Here is a 19,238-nt window from a genome sequence, read left to right as displayed (position 1 = left end):
AAGGGAGGGCATACGGGAAATGCCTCTCATGCAGCCGGCTCACTGTATTTGTGTTAGGAAGGTGGAGCACAGCAACGTCTGGAAAGCACATAAGCGTATAGCAGAGCCAATTGGAATAAGTATACAGACACTTTTTTTGTACCAGTGTCTGGCCTTACAGGCAATTAGGTACGGTGCCAACAACTGGTCGTTGAGGTCCACCCCTCCCATATTAAGGTTGTATTTGTGGACACAGAGGGGTTTCTCCACAACACCAGTCGCCGTTTGAATTTGGACTGTCGTATCTGCGTGAAGGGAGGACAGAACAAAAACATTCCGATTACCCCTCCACTTTACTGCGAGCAAATTATTACTTCTCAAGCAGGCTCTCTCCCCCAGTTTAAGTCGGGACTCTACAAGCCTCTGGGGTAAGACCTGGCGATTAGATCGCACAGTGCCACATTTGCCAATTCCACGATCAAACAAGTGACTAAAAAGTGGCACGCTTGTGTAATAATTGTCCACGTACAAATGGTACCCCTTTCCGAATAAGGGTGACACTAAGTCCCACACAATCTTACCAGCGCTCCCTATGTAGTTTGGGCAGTTCTCCGGCTCCACGTGACTATCTTTTCCCTCGTAAACCATATGTATAGCCTGTTGCCCTGTCACAGAGCTTATACATCTTGACATCATATCTGGCACGCCTGCTTGGAAGATACTGTTTGAAAGACAAGCGGCCAGAAAACTTAATCAGGGACTCATGAATGCAGACAACTTGATCGGTAGTAAACAAGGCTGCAAACTGTTGGTTAAAAATAAATAAAGAACTGCGCTACGTGCATAAATATGAAAACATAAAATGAGTGAAACGTGAATGACCAAATTTTAAAAAATTGAAAAAATCCTGCTGCTAAACACTAAACCCTCGACATAAGGCAAAGACCAAGTACATAATAATCAGTGTAGCGCTGGACATAAAAAGCAAATAATCAATGTGACTAGTGACTAAAAAGATATTGTGAGAAAAAAAAGTTAAAAAGTGCAGCATTAAACTAATAATACAGTGCCAAAAATATAGTGTAAACACACATAGATTATTCGTCTAGAGTTTATATCTGAATAAGATGAATAATAAAGTTCTAATGAGTGGTAAAATAAAAGTTCAAAGAAGTGTCCCAAATAACAATGTGTTGATTCCAAAGAAAAGCAGAAAAGATGTTTTTGCAGGGTTCGGGAATATTTGATCCACCTCTCGTGCGGCCCACCACCAAATGGTAAAATTGAAGGCTTACCGAAAAGCCTGCGACCGCCCTTATTCAGGGGGGTCAAAACAGGCTTAGTAGTGGGAATCTCCAAGGATGATGGACCCTCCAAACTCCCTCTCTCTTCATCAAGCAGGCAGCCCACCGCAACGGGGACACCGATATGGAAGTATGCTCCCAGGGAATCCTTTACTAATCCCTCTCAGAAAAGCCAGGTGCAGGTAAGCCTCAGCTCCCAAGGGAAAAAAATAGAACAAGGACTCCAATAGTGTAGATTGTAAAAAATTGGGGGCGATTTATTAAAACTAGGATGCATTAAAGCATTAAACAGCAAAATGACAGTGAAAGAAAAAGAAAAAACTCCTTAGCGGTTTAAAATCCATCCGCGCATGCGCGTTGCGCATCAACGTTGTGACCCTACGGCCGTTTCATCACAACTGACGTCATCAGGGGTACGTGATTACGTACGCGCATTGATTATTATGCAAACTGTTGGTTGAAGTGGTTTACGAGGGGTCTAATTTTGTGGAGCCGATCGTATTCAGGGTCATCCCGAGGACGACAGAGTTCATTGTCATTAAAATGCATGAACCCCAAGATCTGCTCGTATCTAGCCCTGGCCATGGATGCAAAGAACACGGGCATATGATGAATTGGGTCAGTGGAACAATATGACCGCAACTCACTTTTTTAGTTATGCCCATGAGGAGGGATAGGCCCAGAAAGGTCTTAAATTCGGCAACCGTAATAGGCTTCCATTCTCTGGCAAGGGTCAAATGGGGATTAGCGGCAATGAGTTGACCAGCATGCAAATTGCTTTGGTCCACAATAGATCTATAGAGATCTTCTGTGAAAAACAGCCAATAAAAATCATAGTGATGTAAAATCAACTGTTTCCACCTGAATTCCGGATTGGCCAGTGAATGGGGGAAGTACGGGAGCTGGAGAAGTGGTGGACTCCCAATTAGGATTGGCAAATGCAGTAGAAAGGGCACTATGGGCTCAACTGGCCTGTGTTTGTCTTCTTGGTGGCTGCGGGACACTACTTGTGCTAGCCACTGCACCAGCTTGAATTGCACTTATGGGACTCGCCACGTCACCACGTGTTACTGCAGTGCTGGTTTGACTACGACCAGGGTGTACTAGGCCGCTGGTGCTTGCCAGTTAAACAAGATGAGCGCCACTAGTACTGGCTCTCTGCTCCATACGAGAGCCCTGCGGTTCTTGCACCTTAACAACAGAAGAATGGGGTCGGGTATGCCTGACCTTAGCAGGGACCACTACTCCATTGTCAGAGCTGTCAGGTTGCCGCTGTTGTCTACTGGATCACATTCTGAGCCTGAATCTGACTTCCTCTTCACTCTCATCTGTCATGCTCAGAAACATTTAGGCCTCTTCACTAGTGTACCTCCGATTGGACATTTTGGCCTCTAAATTTACTGGTACAACTAGTGAAACTCACAGAAAAAAGAGCACCTGATTGTCAGAGCCTGCTTCAATCGCTACCAAAAAAACTGTTAGCGTTCGCAGGGATTAGACCTGATTCTGTGAACGCTGCAGTTATGTGTTTTGTAAGTGACAGTGATCGATTGATACTGCACTTGGGTGGGCTGGGTGGAGGGGCTAAACGCAGGTGCCAGCAGGTATCCGGGTTGATCCCGCTAACACCGTGTTTTTGGGAACCCTAAAATTACTGGGGATGCTAATATAGTTCTGATCAGATCAAAGATATTGATCCATTCAGATACTATACTACTAAGGGAAGTATATGGTGTGTGTGGGTGTTAGCTCTACTGGCACTAATCTGACGCAGATCCTAACAGATGCTAAAAACTAACTGATGTCACCTGCCGGGTGATCAGGGGGTTAAACCTTTACTGGGTAATATATGGCGGGTGCCCTGACACTATAAAAAAATGAACTAACCAGCGTCACCCTTAACACTAATACGGTGATCACTGGTGACAGGGGGTGAAAGGGTTAGCTAGGGGGCAATCTGGGGGTTAAACCTTTTAGGGGGGTACCCTAAAGCTACCTGGGGCTACTACTAACTGCCCTAACACAGATTAGAGTCACAAATGACAATAGTACAGTGATCAGTGAAAAATCTGAAAACTGCACTTGGAGACACTGACAGGGAGTGAAGGGTTTACCTGGGGGGGGGGGGGGGGGGGAAACAAGTGTGCCTACGTGTATTGGTGTTAGTGTAGTGTTATGCAACTCACTGACATCCTCTCTCTGGAACCGAAAAGAGTTCCACGAGGGGAGATGACATCACTGTTTACACTTACACAGGCAGGGGAGGCATTTCATTAGATCAGTCTTAAGGCCTGGACCTGAAGACTGATCAGTTCTGTAACAAATCGGACCGCCGCAGGCACGGAGGGGGTGCGCACGCCCCCTGTCCACGGGAGCGAGGGACGTACAGATACACCCATTTGCGCACCCGTGCAATTCTGCCAACGTATAATGGCGGTCGGCAAGTGGTTAAAGTATATAAACCCAAGAACTACATTCAAAATGTAGCAGTCCTAGTAATGGCAGAGCATTTTCTTTCTTTTTTTTAATCTTTGGGTCCTGCCAGGAACACACTTCCTGTCTCAGGATGACTAGACCATTTTTTTCAGAAGGCCCTCCTGAATAGAATATCTGGGAGGAGTGAAAATCTTTAAGGAGAGGCCAGTCCCCATAAAATGCCAGCACCAGGAGCAAGTGAACAAAAAACGTCTTAGATGCTCTGGGCATTTTTAGGGAGCCTATGTCACAGACCTTGCAGTGGTCCGATCCAGGCCACTCTAAGTTAAGGCATGAATGCACTTCATCAAGGACTGAAATGGTATGCTTTAGCTTAGGAAATATCGCAGTAGAGCGAAACCCCTCCTCGGAGTCTGATTCTGCAGAAGCGGATAACTCCTCACCTTCCTCATTCTCACTATCCCTCCTCAGGCATCACAGGAACAACAGCCTTCAAATGGACTTAGAGTCTACCCATAAGGTCAGAGACAGTAGCAGATAGTTACTCACTAGTGAAAAAAGAAGTGTACATCTGAAGAGACAGATGAACCGACAGAGGTGGGCAGAGAATGGGGAAGACTAGAGCCCAATCAAGAGTGACTGTGACCTCCACCTAAATCGTCAGAAGAGTCTAAGCGGAAGAGGCTTCCTATCTTTGCCCTTGCAATCTGCTATATGCGGTGCTTAAAGTGGTTTCTAAAGGCTCAAGAAAAAAAAATCTTCTGTGTGCAGCAGCCCCCCTAATACTTACCTGAGTTGCATTGCGATCCAGTGATGTGCACAAGAGCCTTGACTCTCCAGGGATTCTCCCTCTTCAATGGCTTTGACAGCAGCGGAAGCCATTTGCTCCAGCTGATGTCAATCAGTCAGTGAGCCAATGAGGAGAGGGTGCAGGGTGAGCCACAGCTCTGTGTGAGCATGCAGAGCAGCGGGAGCAAGCCTGCTTGGGTGCCCCCAGAGCAAGCAGTTTGCTCTGGGAGCACTTGGCAGAAGGGAGGGGCCAGGAATGCTGGTGAGGGACCTCAGAAGAGGAGAATCTGGGCTGTTCTGTGCAAAACAATTGCACAAAACAGGCAAGTATGACAGGTTTGTTTTTAAACTTGCCTTTAATTACACTTTAATGTCCCAAAAAAAAGGAATAGTCGCATCCTCTGCAAGTGATGAGAGGGAAAATCCTTGTGTAGTGGACACTGTGAGCTGCTGGTAACCAAGGTGGTGCCCTACGATAGAAGTGCTGCCTGTGCGGGAGCCAGGAGATAACATCGTTGACCAAGAAAAAAGCCCACCCAGAGAAAGCTCTAAAATGGTGTGCACATTTGCACCATGTTCAAAAGTCCAAAGCTGCGCAGGTGCATTAGCAACCACCTAACAAAAGATCTGCAACAAACAGGGGGCCAAAATGGAACCAAATTTAAAATAAACCAACTCTACATATCCATGGCTGTGAAACAAAGCTTCTTGAATAAAACTGCCGACTCAGTGTGACCAAAACTAAACCAGATAATGTAAATGGCCTCAGCTGTGCTCTCCACCTGCAGGAGAGAATCCATAAGATGCGTTTCACCTCCTAATGGACTTAATCGTTGAGGCAGTCTACATGCCGCAAACAGAAGCATGTTGTTTCGGAACCATAAGGGGTCCATTCACCAGGCAAAATGACAGCATGTGATAAACATAATCAGATATAACACATGCACAAACCCCAGTAGAAAAAACGCAGGATTATTATCACTGCATCATCATACAGACATCACATTTCCACCAAAACCACATTAGGAAACATAGTTGCTAAAAAAATGTGAGCTTCTTAAAGTTTAAACTTAAAGCGGTTGTAACCCTAAAAGGAAAAAAAATAAAAAGTAATTTGTCCCTTTCTATTTAGTAAAATACCTGGCTGATCCTACCTGTGCTGACCATGGTAATCATGGCTGCTGATCCATGATACCGTGGTCAGTTTATGTGCCTCCGTCATCCCACTCTCTGCTAGGAGATTAGGTTCACATCAATGCGTCTGTGCTTGATGTGTTTTTCAGTGCATTTTGCGTTTTTAGACCAGCATTTTTTTATGCGTTTTTGCATGCATTTTGCGTTTTACGTTTTTCTCTTTAAAACGCAATGTAAAACACACTGTATATAGCGGCTGCCGCGTCCTTAGCAGCTGAGTCATCAACTGTCAGCAGGGTTTTCCGCTGAAAGCTGAATGTAAAAAATTTGCTGGCAAAAAAAAAAAAAAATGGTATGGGTTCTCCCCAATGTTCATACCAGACCTTTATCCGAGCATGCTGCCCGGGAGGTCAGGTAAGAGAGGGGACGAGTGAGCATTGGGTGCTTTGGGGGGGGGGCAAAGCACCTTGCCTCCATGTTGATGAGGACGAGGACCTCTTCCCAACAACCCTAGTGGGTGGTTTTCGGGAACTGCGGGCGGGGGGCTTCTCGGAATCTGGAAGCCCCCTTTAAGAAGGTGGCCCCCCAGATCCCACCCCCCCTATGTGAATGGGTATTGGGTACATCGTATCCCTGCCCATTCACCAAAGAAGCAGTAATTACCCGACGATCCCACCCGCAGACCCCGACAACCACCGGCTCGGGTTATCGGGAAGAGGCCCTTGCCCTCATCAACATAAGGGAAAGGTTCTTTGGGGGGAGCCCCCACGCCCCAAAGAACCCACCCCCCCATGTTGCAGGGCATGCAGCCTGGTATGGTTCAGGAGAGGGTGCTCGCTCGTCCCCTCCCCTTCCTGACCTGCCCGGATAAGGGGCTGGTATGGATTTTAGGGGGGGGGGGGGGCCCACAACATTTTTTTTTTTTTTGGCGGGGGGGGGGTGTCCCTCCAAATCCATACTAGACCTGAAGGGCCTGATATGGACCTGGTGGGGAACCCCACGCTGTTTTTTTTGCAAATTCTTTTTGTTTGCAGTCAGCTTTCAGCAGGGAACCCCGCTGACAGCCGATGACTCCTCATTGGTTGTCAAGGACGCGGCGGCCGGCTTCTTGGCCCCCTGCTTAGCAACCAGCTATATACAGTGGTAAAATAAGAACTGCAAAACACATTAAAAAAAATTGCATCAAAAATGTAGCACTTGCGTTTCTGGTGCAGCTCCATTGAAGTCTATTACATGCAAAATGCAAGCTGCAGTGGGAAAAAAGTCCCCAACCCTTTCTAAAAAACGTAACGCGGCAAAACGCAAAGATGTGAACTAGTACCATAGGAAACCATGTTAAATGGACTGTAGTGCGTTTCTGTAAACTGCAATACGCACTAAAAAACATCTAAGGACAGCCCCTCCCGCTGCTGTCCTTAGATTGGAGAAGGGGAGCGGAGGACGACACGTGACAGCACAGAGGTGCTGCGAGAAAAGGTGTTTAGGATCAGATTTTTTTTTAAAAATGGACACAGAACTTTTTATCTTGATAAAACAGAGAGGAGGGCAGTTATCGAATATGCTGACTTTACAACCACTGTAAAACAGACCTTCAGTCATTTTTTCAACTTTCCATCTATTAAATCTTCTGCCCTTGTTGTTTTACCTTTGGATATTAAATTTTTTTTCTGCCAGTAAATACCTTATACAGCCCACATCCAGTTTATCGTCTAGTCATCAGCCTAGGCCTATGACATCATGCACATCCCTGTCTCTCTCTCGTGAGAGTTTGCCAGGAAGGGGGGGGGGGGGGGGGGAGTCATAAGAGGGCCAATGAGAGCTGCAGAGCTGGAGGTGTGCCTCTGCAGATACAGGAAGTGAACAGGCAGCAGCTTCAGCTAAAATGGTTGCAGCCAGACTCAGTGGAGGGAGATTTCTGCAGAATATTTGGCAAGTACAGAATCACGGTATATATAAAATATACAATGTGGTTGGAGGGAAGCTTCAGAATTTTTTTATCTTAATCTTTTCTACGCATTAAGATCAATCAAGGGAGAGAGGGGATGGGGTCAGGTCAGGGCTCAATGTCTGAATGGATACGTGGAGCTCTGACTCGGCTCAGGTGCCCCCATAGAGAGCTGCTGGCTGAGGGGGCAGTCGATAGGAGGGAAGGGCCAGGAGCAGCAAAGAGGGACCCGAGAAGAGGAGGATCCAGGCTGCTCTGTGCAAAACCAACTGCACAGAGGAAATAAAAAAATAAACAAAAAACAACAAAACATGTTATAAACGAGCCTTTATATTCACTTTACGCATCTTAAACAGACGGGGAAAATATGAAGCAAGCTCCCTTTAACGGTAGTTGGCAGGACCAACCTGGTAAAGATGGTTTGAATGCCACAATTGCTTTATCATCTACATAATTGTCCAGTATGGCTACCTCTGAGATTTTTTTTGGCAGGTGGATACCCTATTTAGAGACCTTATCTGGTGGTATAAACACCCACAGATTAGATTGGGAATCCTGCAGCTGCCCAAGGATGAAGGTGGTCTAGCTGTCCCCAATGCCAGAATGCCCTATGCATCACAACTTTACATGGCTGGAATGTCACAGACCCTGAAGAACCCTGAAGCAAATTATACTTTCTCAACTTTAACTACAAAAACTTACTTCCCATGAGGGATAAAACCCAATATATGCCCATTTGGAAAAACTTACGATTACCTGAGGTAGCGAAGCTTGTAAACTTTGGTTCATGGAAAAGGGCTGGAAGTGAGCGTCTTCATCAGCTTTTTGATAATGTGGAACTACAACCATTTTAAAAACTAGTAGAGAAATACCATCTGTCTAACAAACGTTTTTTCCAGTACTTACAATTACGACATGCCTTACAGAGTCAGGCAGCTACTTTCCTGTTAAAATGTAATCCTTCCTTGAGTTTAACTAAGGCAGTATCTAAAGATGTCATAAACAGGGAATTATTGGTGATATATATCCTTCCCTACAAATAACAGTTAGCACTAGTATACAGGAAGGTAGTCTAGGGAGGTGGTGTAGGGATCTGGAGACTCTTAGTGAGGAGGAACGGGAGCGAGATTTGAAGAATTTGACCAGAGTCTCCTTATCCTCTTCACAGTGTCTGACCCAGTTATTTATTATCCACAGGACTCACTATACTCCTCTAAAGCTACATTCCTGGGGTAAAGCAACTACACCAAATTGTCCAAGATATACTATTGGCATGGGTACAAGCACACATATGTTGTGTATTTGATACATTAAATACTCTATGCTCTACATATGTTCATTTTGATCCAAAAATAGCTTTGCTAGGGATTGTATCAGAAGACATTCTCCCACTTGAAATGCACGTGATGTGATTGCGGTCTGTGTATATAGCCCGTAAACTCATATTGCAGAAATGGACATCAAACTCCATGCCAACAATAGTTCAATGGTCTGATGCGATCAATTATAATTTAAGAAGGGAAGAACTGACATAGAAAAACACAGGAAATGCCCTGAAAATTTTCGAAAAATCTGGTCTTGGTGGCTAGACTCCAATCTGTCAAGTTTACCAATGATGTTACAGAAAATTACATACATATATACACACGCACACACACATATATATATATATATATATATATATATATATATATATATTATAAAAGAGTCCAATGTAAAAAACATTAAACCGGCAGTTCAAAATATAATTGACAGAGAAAGGTCATCCTTGGGAAAGAAATGAGGAATCTTCAGGAACTAGACACTTCAAATATATAAACCATCTGGAGTGGAGACATCACGTTGCTATGTCCCTCAAAATGATGCCGGAACCGGGGAGTATGGAACGACACGTTGATTGTATCCCTCAGAACGGTGTTAAAAACCAAAGGAAGGCAGTAGCAAATGGGAAAAGGGAAGGAATGGCCACATAGTGTAAATCCGTATAAAATTGGAATTTTATTTAAAATTGATATACACTCACATGCAGATCCATAAAAAGTCTATGAAGACGAAACGCGTCGGTTAGGACCCCACTGTCGCCATTTTTCCACAGCGCTATTTTTTATGGATCTGCATGTGAGTGTATATCAATTTTAAATAAAATTGCAATTTTATATGGATTTACACTATGTGGCCATTCCTTCCCTTTTCCCATTTGCTACTGCCTTCCTTTGGTTTTTAACACCGTTCTGAGGGATACAATCAACGTGTCGTTTGTTCCATACTCCCCGGTTCCGGCATAGTTTTGAGGGACATAGCAACGTGTGAGCTATTCCATCAACATCGCCCTTTCGGGGCCACCTGCAGCCATCACCACCTAAGCCTATCTGACCCTACTCGGCGTACGCCCCGTTGGGTCCACCGATTCTGGTAAGCCTCCCCACTTTTGGTGGTGTTGTGCATGTCTCCACTCCAGATGGTTTATATATTTGAAGTGTCTAGTTCCTGAAGATTCCTCATTTCTTTCCCAAGGATGACCTTTCTCTGTCAATTATATTTTGAACTGCCGGTTTAATGTTTTTTACAGTTTTTTGCTGCAGTGTCCACGTCAAGCCTACTCTCTATACTGCAGTCCTAATTCTATAAGTCTCACAGTCTCCTAAATATGCGCACATACAGCAGTGGATAGATTAATGGTAGGTGTTCCTGGAAAGAACCCATCCCTCCTTAAAAGGTACAGGGATGTACGTGACGTAGCAAGAGTACAGTGTAGGCATCCAGTGCATTCCCTGCAACTGGTAAAGCCCTGTTTTTGAAGACCCCTTTAGAGTATGTCCATCCAGGAGGGCAAAACCACAATGGAGGCTTTTTCTTTGAATCTTGTAATTTTTTTTTATTGAAATTTTTTTTTTTTTTTTTCAATTTACAACAAGACAGTAGCATACAATATCTCACAAAAGTGAGTACACCAATCACATTTTTGTAAATATTTTATTATATCTTTTCATGTGACAACACTTTAAAAATAACACTTTACTACAATGTAAAGTACTGCGTGTACAGCTTGTATAACAGTGTAAATTTGCCGTCCCCTCAAAATAACACACAGCCATTAATGTCTAAACTGCTGGCAACACACACCTCTCTCTCATATATATATATATATATATATATATCTATCTATATATACACACACATACAATTACCAAAAGTATTGGGACACCTGCCTTTACACGCACGTGAACTTTAATTGCATCCCAGTCTTAGTCCATAGGGTTCAGTATTGAGTTGGCCCACCCTTTGCAGCTATAACTGCTTCAACTCTTCTGAGAAGGCTGTCCACAAGGTTTAGGAGTGTGTCTATGGGAATGTTTCACCATTCTTCAAGAAGTGCATTTGTGAGGTCAGGCACTGATGTTGGATAAGAAGGCCTGGCTCATGAGCCTCTATTCTAATTCATCCCAAAGCTGTTCTATCAGGTTGAGGTCAGGACTCTGTGACTCTGAGTTTGGCGTGGAGGAACTTGACTGGCCTGCATAGAGTCCTGACCTCAGCCTTCTTGTCCAACATCAGTGCCTGACCTCACAAATGCACTTCTGGAAGAATGGTCAAACATTCCCATAGACGTACTCCTACACCTTGTGGACAGCTTTCCCAGAAGAGTTTCAGCTGTTAAAGCTGCAAAGGGAGGGTCAACTCAATATTGAACCCTACAGGCTAAGACTGGGATGCTATTACCATTCATGTGCGTGTAAAGGCAGGCATCCCAACACTTTTGGTAATATAGTATTATACAGTGTATATATATATATATATATATATATATATATATATATATATATATATATATATATATATGGAATTGATCATTTTAGGAATTTGTGGTGAATCAAATCTTATTGTCAGTGTTATATTCCAATTTCATTTTTTTCATGGCGTTTGTAAAGTGACGTCTGTAAAATAAATTTTAGTTTTAGAGTCGCAGTCCATACTTATACCTAGTTTTATTGTGTTTAATCAAAGAATAGCTGCGCAGGGCAAATTATCTCAGGAATAATTAAAGAAGAGCTTCAGTCTCCTATGGAAAAAGTCAGCAGCTACAAAAACTGATTTTTAAAAAACAGTTACACGCCTGTGCCACGACCCAGCAGTGTGCTCACCCCAGCCGGCTTCACGACTGGGTGCCCACTGCGCATGCGTGAGTAGAGCTGCACATTGTGAATGGCCTCAAATTCTCCTGGGACCTGTCAAGTGTCCCAGAAGACTGCAGGGGGGGAGGGAGGAAAGAGAACTTCCACCTAGCCGAACAGAGCAAAGTAATGCTGGCCATACACTATACGAAAAATCGGCTGAACCCATTTTCGAAAAACGAACGTTCGACCGTGGTCGCAAACAATCGTGCCATCGTGTAATGACCGATAAATCGTTCAGTGGACATAGATAAATAATTTTTTTGTTTGTTTTTTTACATATAACTAGTGCATACAGTTCGGACGGGAAACACATTAACCTTTCAATTTATCGTTCGTTCGGCATAAAATTTCCAACCTTGTCCTTAGTTTTTTCGGCTCAAAAACATCCCAACGATTATCGATTTTGGGCCCATTAACTGGCCAAAAAAACAAACGGTCTAAATGACCGATTTTCGGACCATTTTTCGTATAGTGAATGGCCAGCATAAGAGCGGGTCATAATTAGGTACACGCTCCTCCCCACTCCTCAAAATTGCCAATTCTTCAAGAGGAGTGGGGAACGAGTCTTTAAAGTGGAACTTCCCCTTTTGGGCGGAGCTCGGCTTAAGGTAGTCAGCTTAGTAAGTTTTAATACATTTTTTTTGTATTGGAGGCACTGTTGTTCATCAATCGATCGATTAAACAGCTAATATAGCTGACTCAATTAATGGTTCAAACATCCCTGACATAACACTTTTCCTGATTCGCCGTTTGTTTTATACAGCTCCTGTACTGGATTTTACTTCTTGTTTTGTGCTTGCCTTTGGCCTTTAGTGACTTTAGAAATCTTGTGCTGCAGCCCTTGGCTGGGCAACAGACCAGGATCTCTGCTAGAACTATATTTTCCTTATAGGAGTAGTTGTTGCCAGGCTCAAATAAGCAACCAGGATTATATATTATCTCTATCTATACAGCTGTGCATATAAGTTTACATACCCTGGCAGAATTTATGATTTCTTAGCTATTTTTCAGAGACTATGAATGATAACGCAAAAACTTTTCTTTCACTCATGGTTAGTGTTTGGCTGAAGCCATTTATTATCAATTAACTGTGTTTACTCTTTAAATCATATTGGCAACAGAAATTACCCAAATTACACTGATCAAAAGTTTACATACCCCAGTTCTTAATACCGTGTATTGCCCCCTTTAACATCAATGACAGCTTGAAGTCTTTTGTGGTATTTATGGATGAGGATCTTTATCTTCTCAGATAGTAAAGCTGACAATTCCTCTTGGCAAAAAGCCTCCAGTTCCTGTAAATTCTTGGGCTGTCTTGCATCAACTGCACGTTGGAGATCTCCCCAGAGTGGCTCAATTATTTAAAGGTCAGGAGACTGAGACTTTATTCTGCTGTAGCCAATGACAGGTCGACTTGGCCTTGTGTTTTGGATCATTGTCACGTCGGAATGTCCAAGTACGTCCCATGCGCAGCTTCCTGGCTGAAGAATGCAAATGTTCCTCCAGTATTTTTTGATAACCTACTGCATTCATCTTGCCAACAATTTTGACCAAATTTCCTGTGCCTTTGTAGCTCACACATCCCCAAAACATCAGTGATCCACCTCTGTACCTTTCATCATAGGCCTTGTTGACTCCTCTCAAAATGTAGCGTTTATGGTTGTGGCCAAAAATCAAAATTTTGGTCTCATCACTCCAAATGACTTTGTGCCAGAAGGTTTGAGGCTTATCTTTGTGCTGTTTGGCGTATTCTAAGCGGGATACTTTGTGGCATTTGCGTAGTAATGGCTTTCTTCTGGTGACTCGACCATGCAGCCCATCTTTCTTCAAGTGCCTCCTTACTGTGCATCTTGGAACAGCCACACCACATGTTTTCAGAGAGTCCTGTATTTCACCTGAAGTTATTTGTAGTTTTTCTTTGCATCCCGAACAATATTCCTGGCAGTTGTGACTGAAACTTTAGTTGGTCTACCTGACCGTGGTTTGGTTTCAACAGAACCTAATTTTCTTCTTGATTAGAGTTTGAACACTGCCGATTGCCATTCTCAATTCCTTGGATATCTTTTTATATCCCTTTCCTGTTCTATACAGTTCAACTACCTTTTCCCACAGATCCTGACTCAGAATCCAGAAACGTCAGTGCAGCACTGGATGAAAGATGCAAGGGTCTGTCAGGAGTCCAGAAACTCATTGACCTTTTATACACACACACTAAATACAAGCAAATAGATCACAGGTGAGGATGGTTACCTTTATTAGCCATTCAAACCCCTTTGTGTCAACTTGTGTGCATGTTATCAGGCCAAAATCACCAGGGTGTGTAAACTTTTGATCAGGGTCATTTGGGTAGCTTGTTGCTATTATGATTTAAAAAGAGTAAACATAGTTGATTGATAATAAATGGCTTCAGCCAAACACTAGCCATGAGTGAAAGAAATGCTTTTGTGCTATCAATCATAGTCTCAGAAAAATGGGCAAGATATCATAAATTCTGCCAGGGTATGTAAACTTATGAGCACAACTGTGTGTATATATCCTGCAATTTGATATTGCTGTTGTGTAAGTGTTTTGTATGTAGGTGGAATGATCATGTGTGTTTCTACATAGAAGCACCTTGAGCTGAGGCCCACTTGTAGGCAAAATGTGGAAAAAAAAGGTCAATTAAATTAGATGTCATATGTACAAGACAAAGTTTATCTTACCTGTGTAGATGAATTCTGACACCACATGTGAAGAGCTCCATGAAACGCATGAGCAACAATCATTGACTTCTCGGGGCTAAATTGACATCCATAAAATCCCAATGTATTGCCTCCAACTTCTCCAACACGGACCTTTACATTTAAGAGGAAATAAACATTACTGGGATTCCTAAGCTATTTCTTATCAGTAAAATTTGGTCTACCCACCCAAAAAGTCAACAAGATGTGCAATCACAGCATACATTTGCTAAGTAGGTAATTATATGTAGTTCACTTATTTCTATGAGGAAACGGCCTTAAAAGAAAAAAAAAAACACTGTAGACATGTAGTAAATGTAGGCACTGTCCAGTACTTATTCAGATTAAAAAAATATATATATATAGTAAGTTTGGGAAGGGTGATCTTCAAGGAAACCTGTCATGTACACTCAACTTCTACAACTTGCATTATGACTTAAACACTCTAATGGGAAGCTCTTTGGTGCCCACAAGCATCCCAAAACCCAATATGGCACCACAACTAGCAAACAAGGCCCTCTAATTGGATTGCGAAAGAGTGGTGAAGCCCTAAAGTTGAGGCCTGTTTGAAACTTGTGCAAGAGATTGGGAGTTCCTCTGTCGTAAAGAAGGGGATTAGTAAACTTACTTGCAAGCTGCAATGTTAGTTGTGTAACTTAGAAGTACATGATGAGTTGTCAAGTTTTGAAAGGATAAAGATCCACTCCCAAACAAGAACAGTCAAGCTCCAGCTCATAAAAATAAGTGCATCCTGCTATTCTGTAACGTTAACCTTTCACTGTCCGTGACATTTTTATTTATTTTTAATTTTAGCACACAAGGTAAATGCATATTTTAGGTCTGAAGATTACTTAAAATATCCAAAACATTATACAGTACATTTTTTGAAAGCAAAGACCCTGTAGAATAAATGGTAGCAGCTGCAATTTTTTATGTGCTACTGTTTATCAAATTTGCCTGCTATGAGACCCTAAGTCTAATCCTGATCAGCCATCTCTGTTTCCTCTACTACCACCAGAGATCCTCACTACCCCTTCGGATATGGTAAGTATCGGCAAAGAACAACCTAAAGCCCAGAAAAAAAAAAAAAAAAAAAAGATTATCGAGCTTCTCCCATGCAGTGAGCCAAAATAGTAGATGGAGAACCCCAGTTGGCCACCTTTCTCAAGGAGAAGAGGATCTGATTTGGGGAAAAGGTGGATCATAGTGGCCAGAGTCTACTCACTTAGTTGGAGAGAGTACCACACCATCACCTCTGCTGGATGGGCAGCTGAATGCTTTAGGAGGCCTGGTAAAAGAGCCGACACTAGCACAGATTATGGCCCCTATCAAGCAATGCCAAGCCTTACTCACAACGAGTGGGTTACATTTATAACAGCTGGGATTACTAGTGATCTGTGATTAGCTACAGCTAATCACATGGTTTAGGGTGCTGGGATTTGCCCAGGTACCATGTGATAGCTGTTGGCCAATCACAGCATCGCTCTCCAGGGAATACAGCCGTTATGAATGAAATTCATTCATAGCAGCTTTGGGATCATTCTGCGGCTGGGTACCGGGATCTGCTATGTCGGGTGGACACAGCAGTCATGGGAGTGGTGTGCTGCATGCCCCTAACCCAGAACAGGCTGGATGACATGTACGAGTTTGCCCAGACTGCAATGTTAAGCTGCACTTATGCAATAGTTAGAGGCCCTGATTATCTCCTCTACATAAATGGTCATTATCCAATGGTGGGTGCAGGTATATTGAAATTATTCTATAAAATATTTCAAATTTGTAATTGTAATTGACAGATCTGCCCCTCATCAGTTCTCTAAAATGCACCCTTGTGGCATAACTAGTGAATGTTGTCATTGTAATTATTTAATGCGAGTAGATGGGCGAGCCAGGACCTTAAATATGCAAATCAACTCTTCTCTAATCATACCTTTCAATCATTCCAAACTTTTAGGGAAGAATTCAGGGTTCTGGACATATCTCTATTTCCATATATGCAACTGTTTCGTGCGGTCGCTATACAACTTGGATTGAGGGGCGTGTCATTACAAACAAGCGAGACTGAGAATCTTTTCGTTATGATCACTCCAAAACTCATCTCCAGATGCTATTTGACTCTATTATCCTTGCCCTCATTGAGGATGGAGAAAAAGGCCCAATGGCAAACCAATATGCCCTACATGGATGTTGATATTTGGGAGGGTGTAATTAAGAACCAGATCACAGCTGCCATTTCAGATAGAGTCAAACTAATTCAACTCCAATATCGACATAATATATATTATACCCCAAGTAAACTATTTAGAATGGGGAACATAGGATTTTGACTTACCGCAAAATCTGTTTCTCTGAGTTCATTGACGGACACAGCCTTCTTTTTTTAGAACCATAGGGTTATATCGCCCCCTACAGGAGTAGGACACTAGGCAGAAAAAAGACTTGGCTACGCCCATGGGCAGTCCTAAGTGATATACACCCCCCTCTCTGCTATAGACCTTCAGTTATGTAACAAGCAGTATCAGAAGTATTAAAACTCCATAGAGAGGCGGGTGCTGTGTCTGTCAATGAACTCAGAGAAACGGATTTTACAGTAAGTCAAATATCTATTTTCTCATTTGTTCATTGACAGACACAGCCTTCTTTATTCAGAACCATAGGGATTTCCCAAAGCAGTGCCAAATATGAGGGGTGGGGCAGCCAACAAAAAAAAACAGGCAAATCAGACAAACTGGAGCTCAGTGAGAACAACCTGGAGCCCACCTGACCAGCCAAAAAACCTCTAGACCGCAGCCTGCAGAACCTTGCGGCCAAAAAAAGATGACAGCACATCCACCTTGTAAAATTTTGTGAAAGTGTGCACCGACACATGCAAACTTGCATTACTGCCACCCGATGATGGAAGGCCCAGGAGGCCCTCAGCGCCCGAGTCGAGTGCGCCTTCACCGGGAGGGGAAGAACCCGACCCTTGATAGAATAGGCCTGAGTCACCGTCTGCCTGATCCATCTAGAAATGGTCACCGAGGAAACAGATAACCCCTTCTTTGGTCCGTCCATGATCGAAGCCAGGAAGCGTTGAAAGAAAACCGCAAAGGCCGACACATGGCCCTTGACTGTTCTCAAGGCCAAATTTTTTTCAACGCCCCTCTGAAGAAAAGTCAAAATCCGAGTCACCAAAAAGGAACGTGGGTGAAACCCCACTGACTTGCACCAAGAAATGTACGCTTTCCACGTCCGATAATATACCTTCCTGGAAGTAGACTTTCTAGCTTTGAGCAGCATCAGAATCACCGACGCAGATAAGCCGTATCCTTCAACACCTGGCTTTCAATAGTCAGGCCGTTAAATCGAGCGACGGTAAAGCAGGGTGGAAGATCGGCCCTTGGGATGGCAGATCCTGCCTGAGAGGCAGCTGTCTGGTCTGCGACCAGACGCACCAGGGCCAACGAGGCCAGTCCGGGGCCACTAGAATGACTGGAATTTCTTCGGCCTCGATCCTGCCCAACAGCCGCAGCAGAAGCTTGAGAGGAGGAAAGGAGTAGATCAGACAATACTGGCCCCACGGAGCAACCAGAGCGTCTGAGGCATACGCCAGAGGGTTCTGAGACCTGGCCACAAACCACTGCACCTTCCTGTTGATTCGGGATGTCATGAGACCTACCTCTGGAGATCCCCAGCGTAGACAGATCTGTTGAAATACGTCCTGATGGAGGGACCACTCCCCTTGGTCCAATACTTGACGACTGAGGTAATCTGCCTGCCAGTTGTGCACCCCCGGAATGTGAATGGCAGAGATGGCTGGGACGAAACACTCTGCCCACCGTAGAATGCCAGCTACTTCCAGGCCAGCTAACACACTCTTTGTTCCTCCCTGGTGGTTGACATAGGACACCGCCGTGGCATTGTCTGACTGGATCCGTATCGGGAGCCCCTGAAGTTGATCCGTCCAATGATCCAGACAGAGTCTGATCGCCCGGCGTTCCAAGATGCTGATAGGTAGCCTGGATTCCTCCAGCATCCAGTGACCCTGAGCCAAGGCTCAGGCCCAGGACTCCTCCCCACCCGGACAGACTGGCATCAGTGGTGACCACCATCCAGTACAGCGGGAGAAAGTATTTTCTCTGCCGAAGAGCCGGGGAACAAAGCCACCAGTTCAGGGACCCTTTGGTTCCTTGACTCAGCCGACTCTGACTGTCTAGAGACTCGGAACATTTGTCCTATTTTAACAATCTCCCTTTGCAGGGGTCTTGTATGGAACTAAGTGAATGGGACCGCCTCGAACGTAGACACCATCAGGCCCATTACCTGCATGCAAGTCCGCAAGGAGACCCAGCTGCTGGACAGCAGCAAGTGGGCTGCCGCCTGTAATTTCTGGAGTTTGTCCTGCGGAAGGACCACTCTGGCCCCAGCGGAATCCAGAGTCAGGCCCATATAAACCAATTTCCAACTTCCGAACGCAGGCTTTTGGTAATTTAACAGCCACCCAAAATCTGCCAGAGTCTGAACAGTGATCTCCACGTCGCCCCTCAGGGCCGCTTGGGACTCTGCTCACAGCAGGAGGTCGTCCAGGTGGCCCAGAACAGCAATTCCCCACTGGCGCAGCAGCGCCAGAACCGGGGCCAACACTTTGGTGAATACCCGAGGAGCGGAGGCGAGACCAAAGGGTAACGCCGCAAACTGATAATGCTCCTCTCCCACAGAAAAGAGGAGGAACCGCTTGTGCTGTGCATAATTCATAACATGTAGGTAGGCATCCTTG

General features: G+C 44.2%; 1 protein-coding gene across 1 annotated transcript in view; it reads right to left on the bottom strand.

Annotated features, from left to right (window-relative positions):
• Positions 1–19,238, bottom strand: part of ELP2 (elongator acetyltransferase complex subunit 2) — a 357,175-nt gene that overhangs the window by 199,879 nt on the left and 138,058 nt on the right. Inside the window, exon 11 of the mRNA XM_073630833.1 lies at positions 14,465–14,596. Coding sequence (XP_073486934.1) covers positions 14,465–14,596 — 132 coding nt within the window. The remainder of the gene's footprint in view (positions 1–14,464; positions 14,597–19,238) is intronic.

This window comes from Aquarana catesbeiana, linkage group LG05, assembly GCF_042186555.1.
Source record: "Aquarana catesbeiana isolate 2022-GZ linkage group LG05, ASM4218655v1, whole genome shotgun sequence".
In the NCBI taxonomy this organism is placed as follows: domain Eukaryota; kingdom Metazoa; phylum Chordata; class Amphibia; order Anura; family Ranidae; genus Aquarana; species Aquarana catesbeiana.
This window is presented reverse-complemented; position numbering and strand designations above follow the sequence as displayed.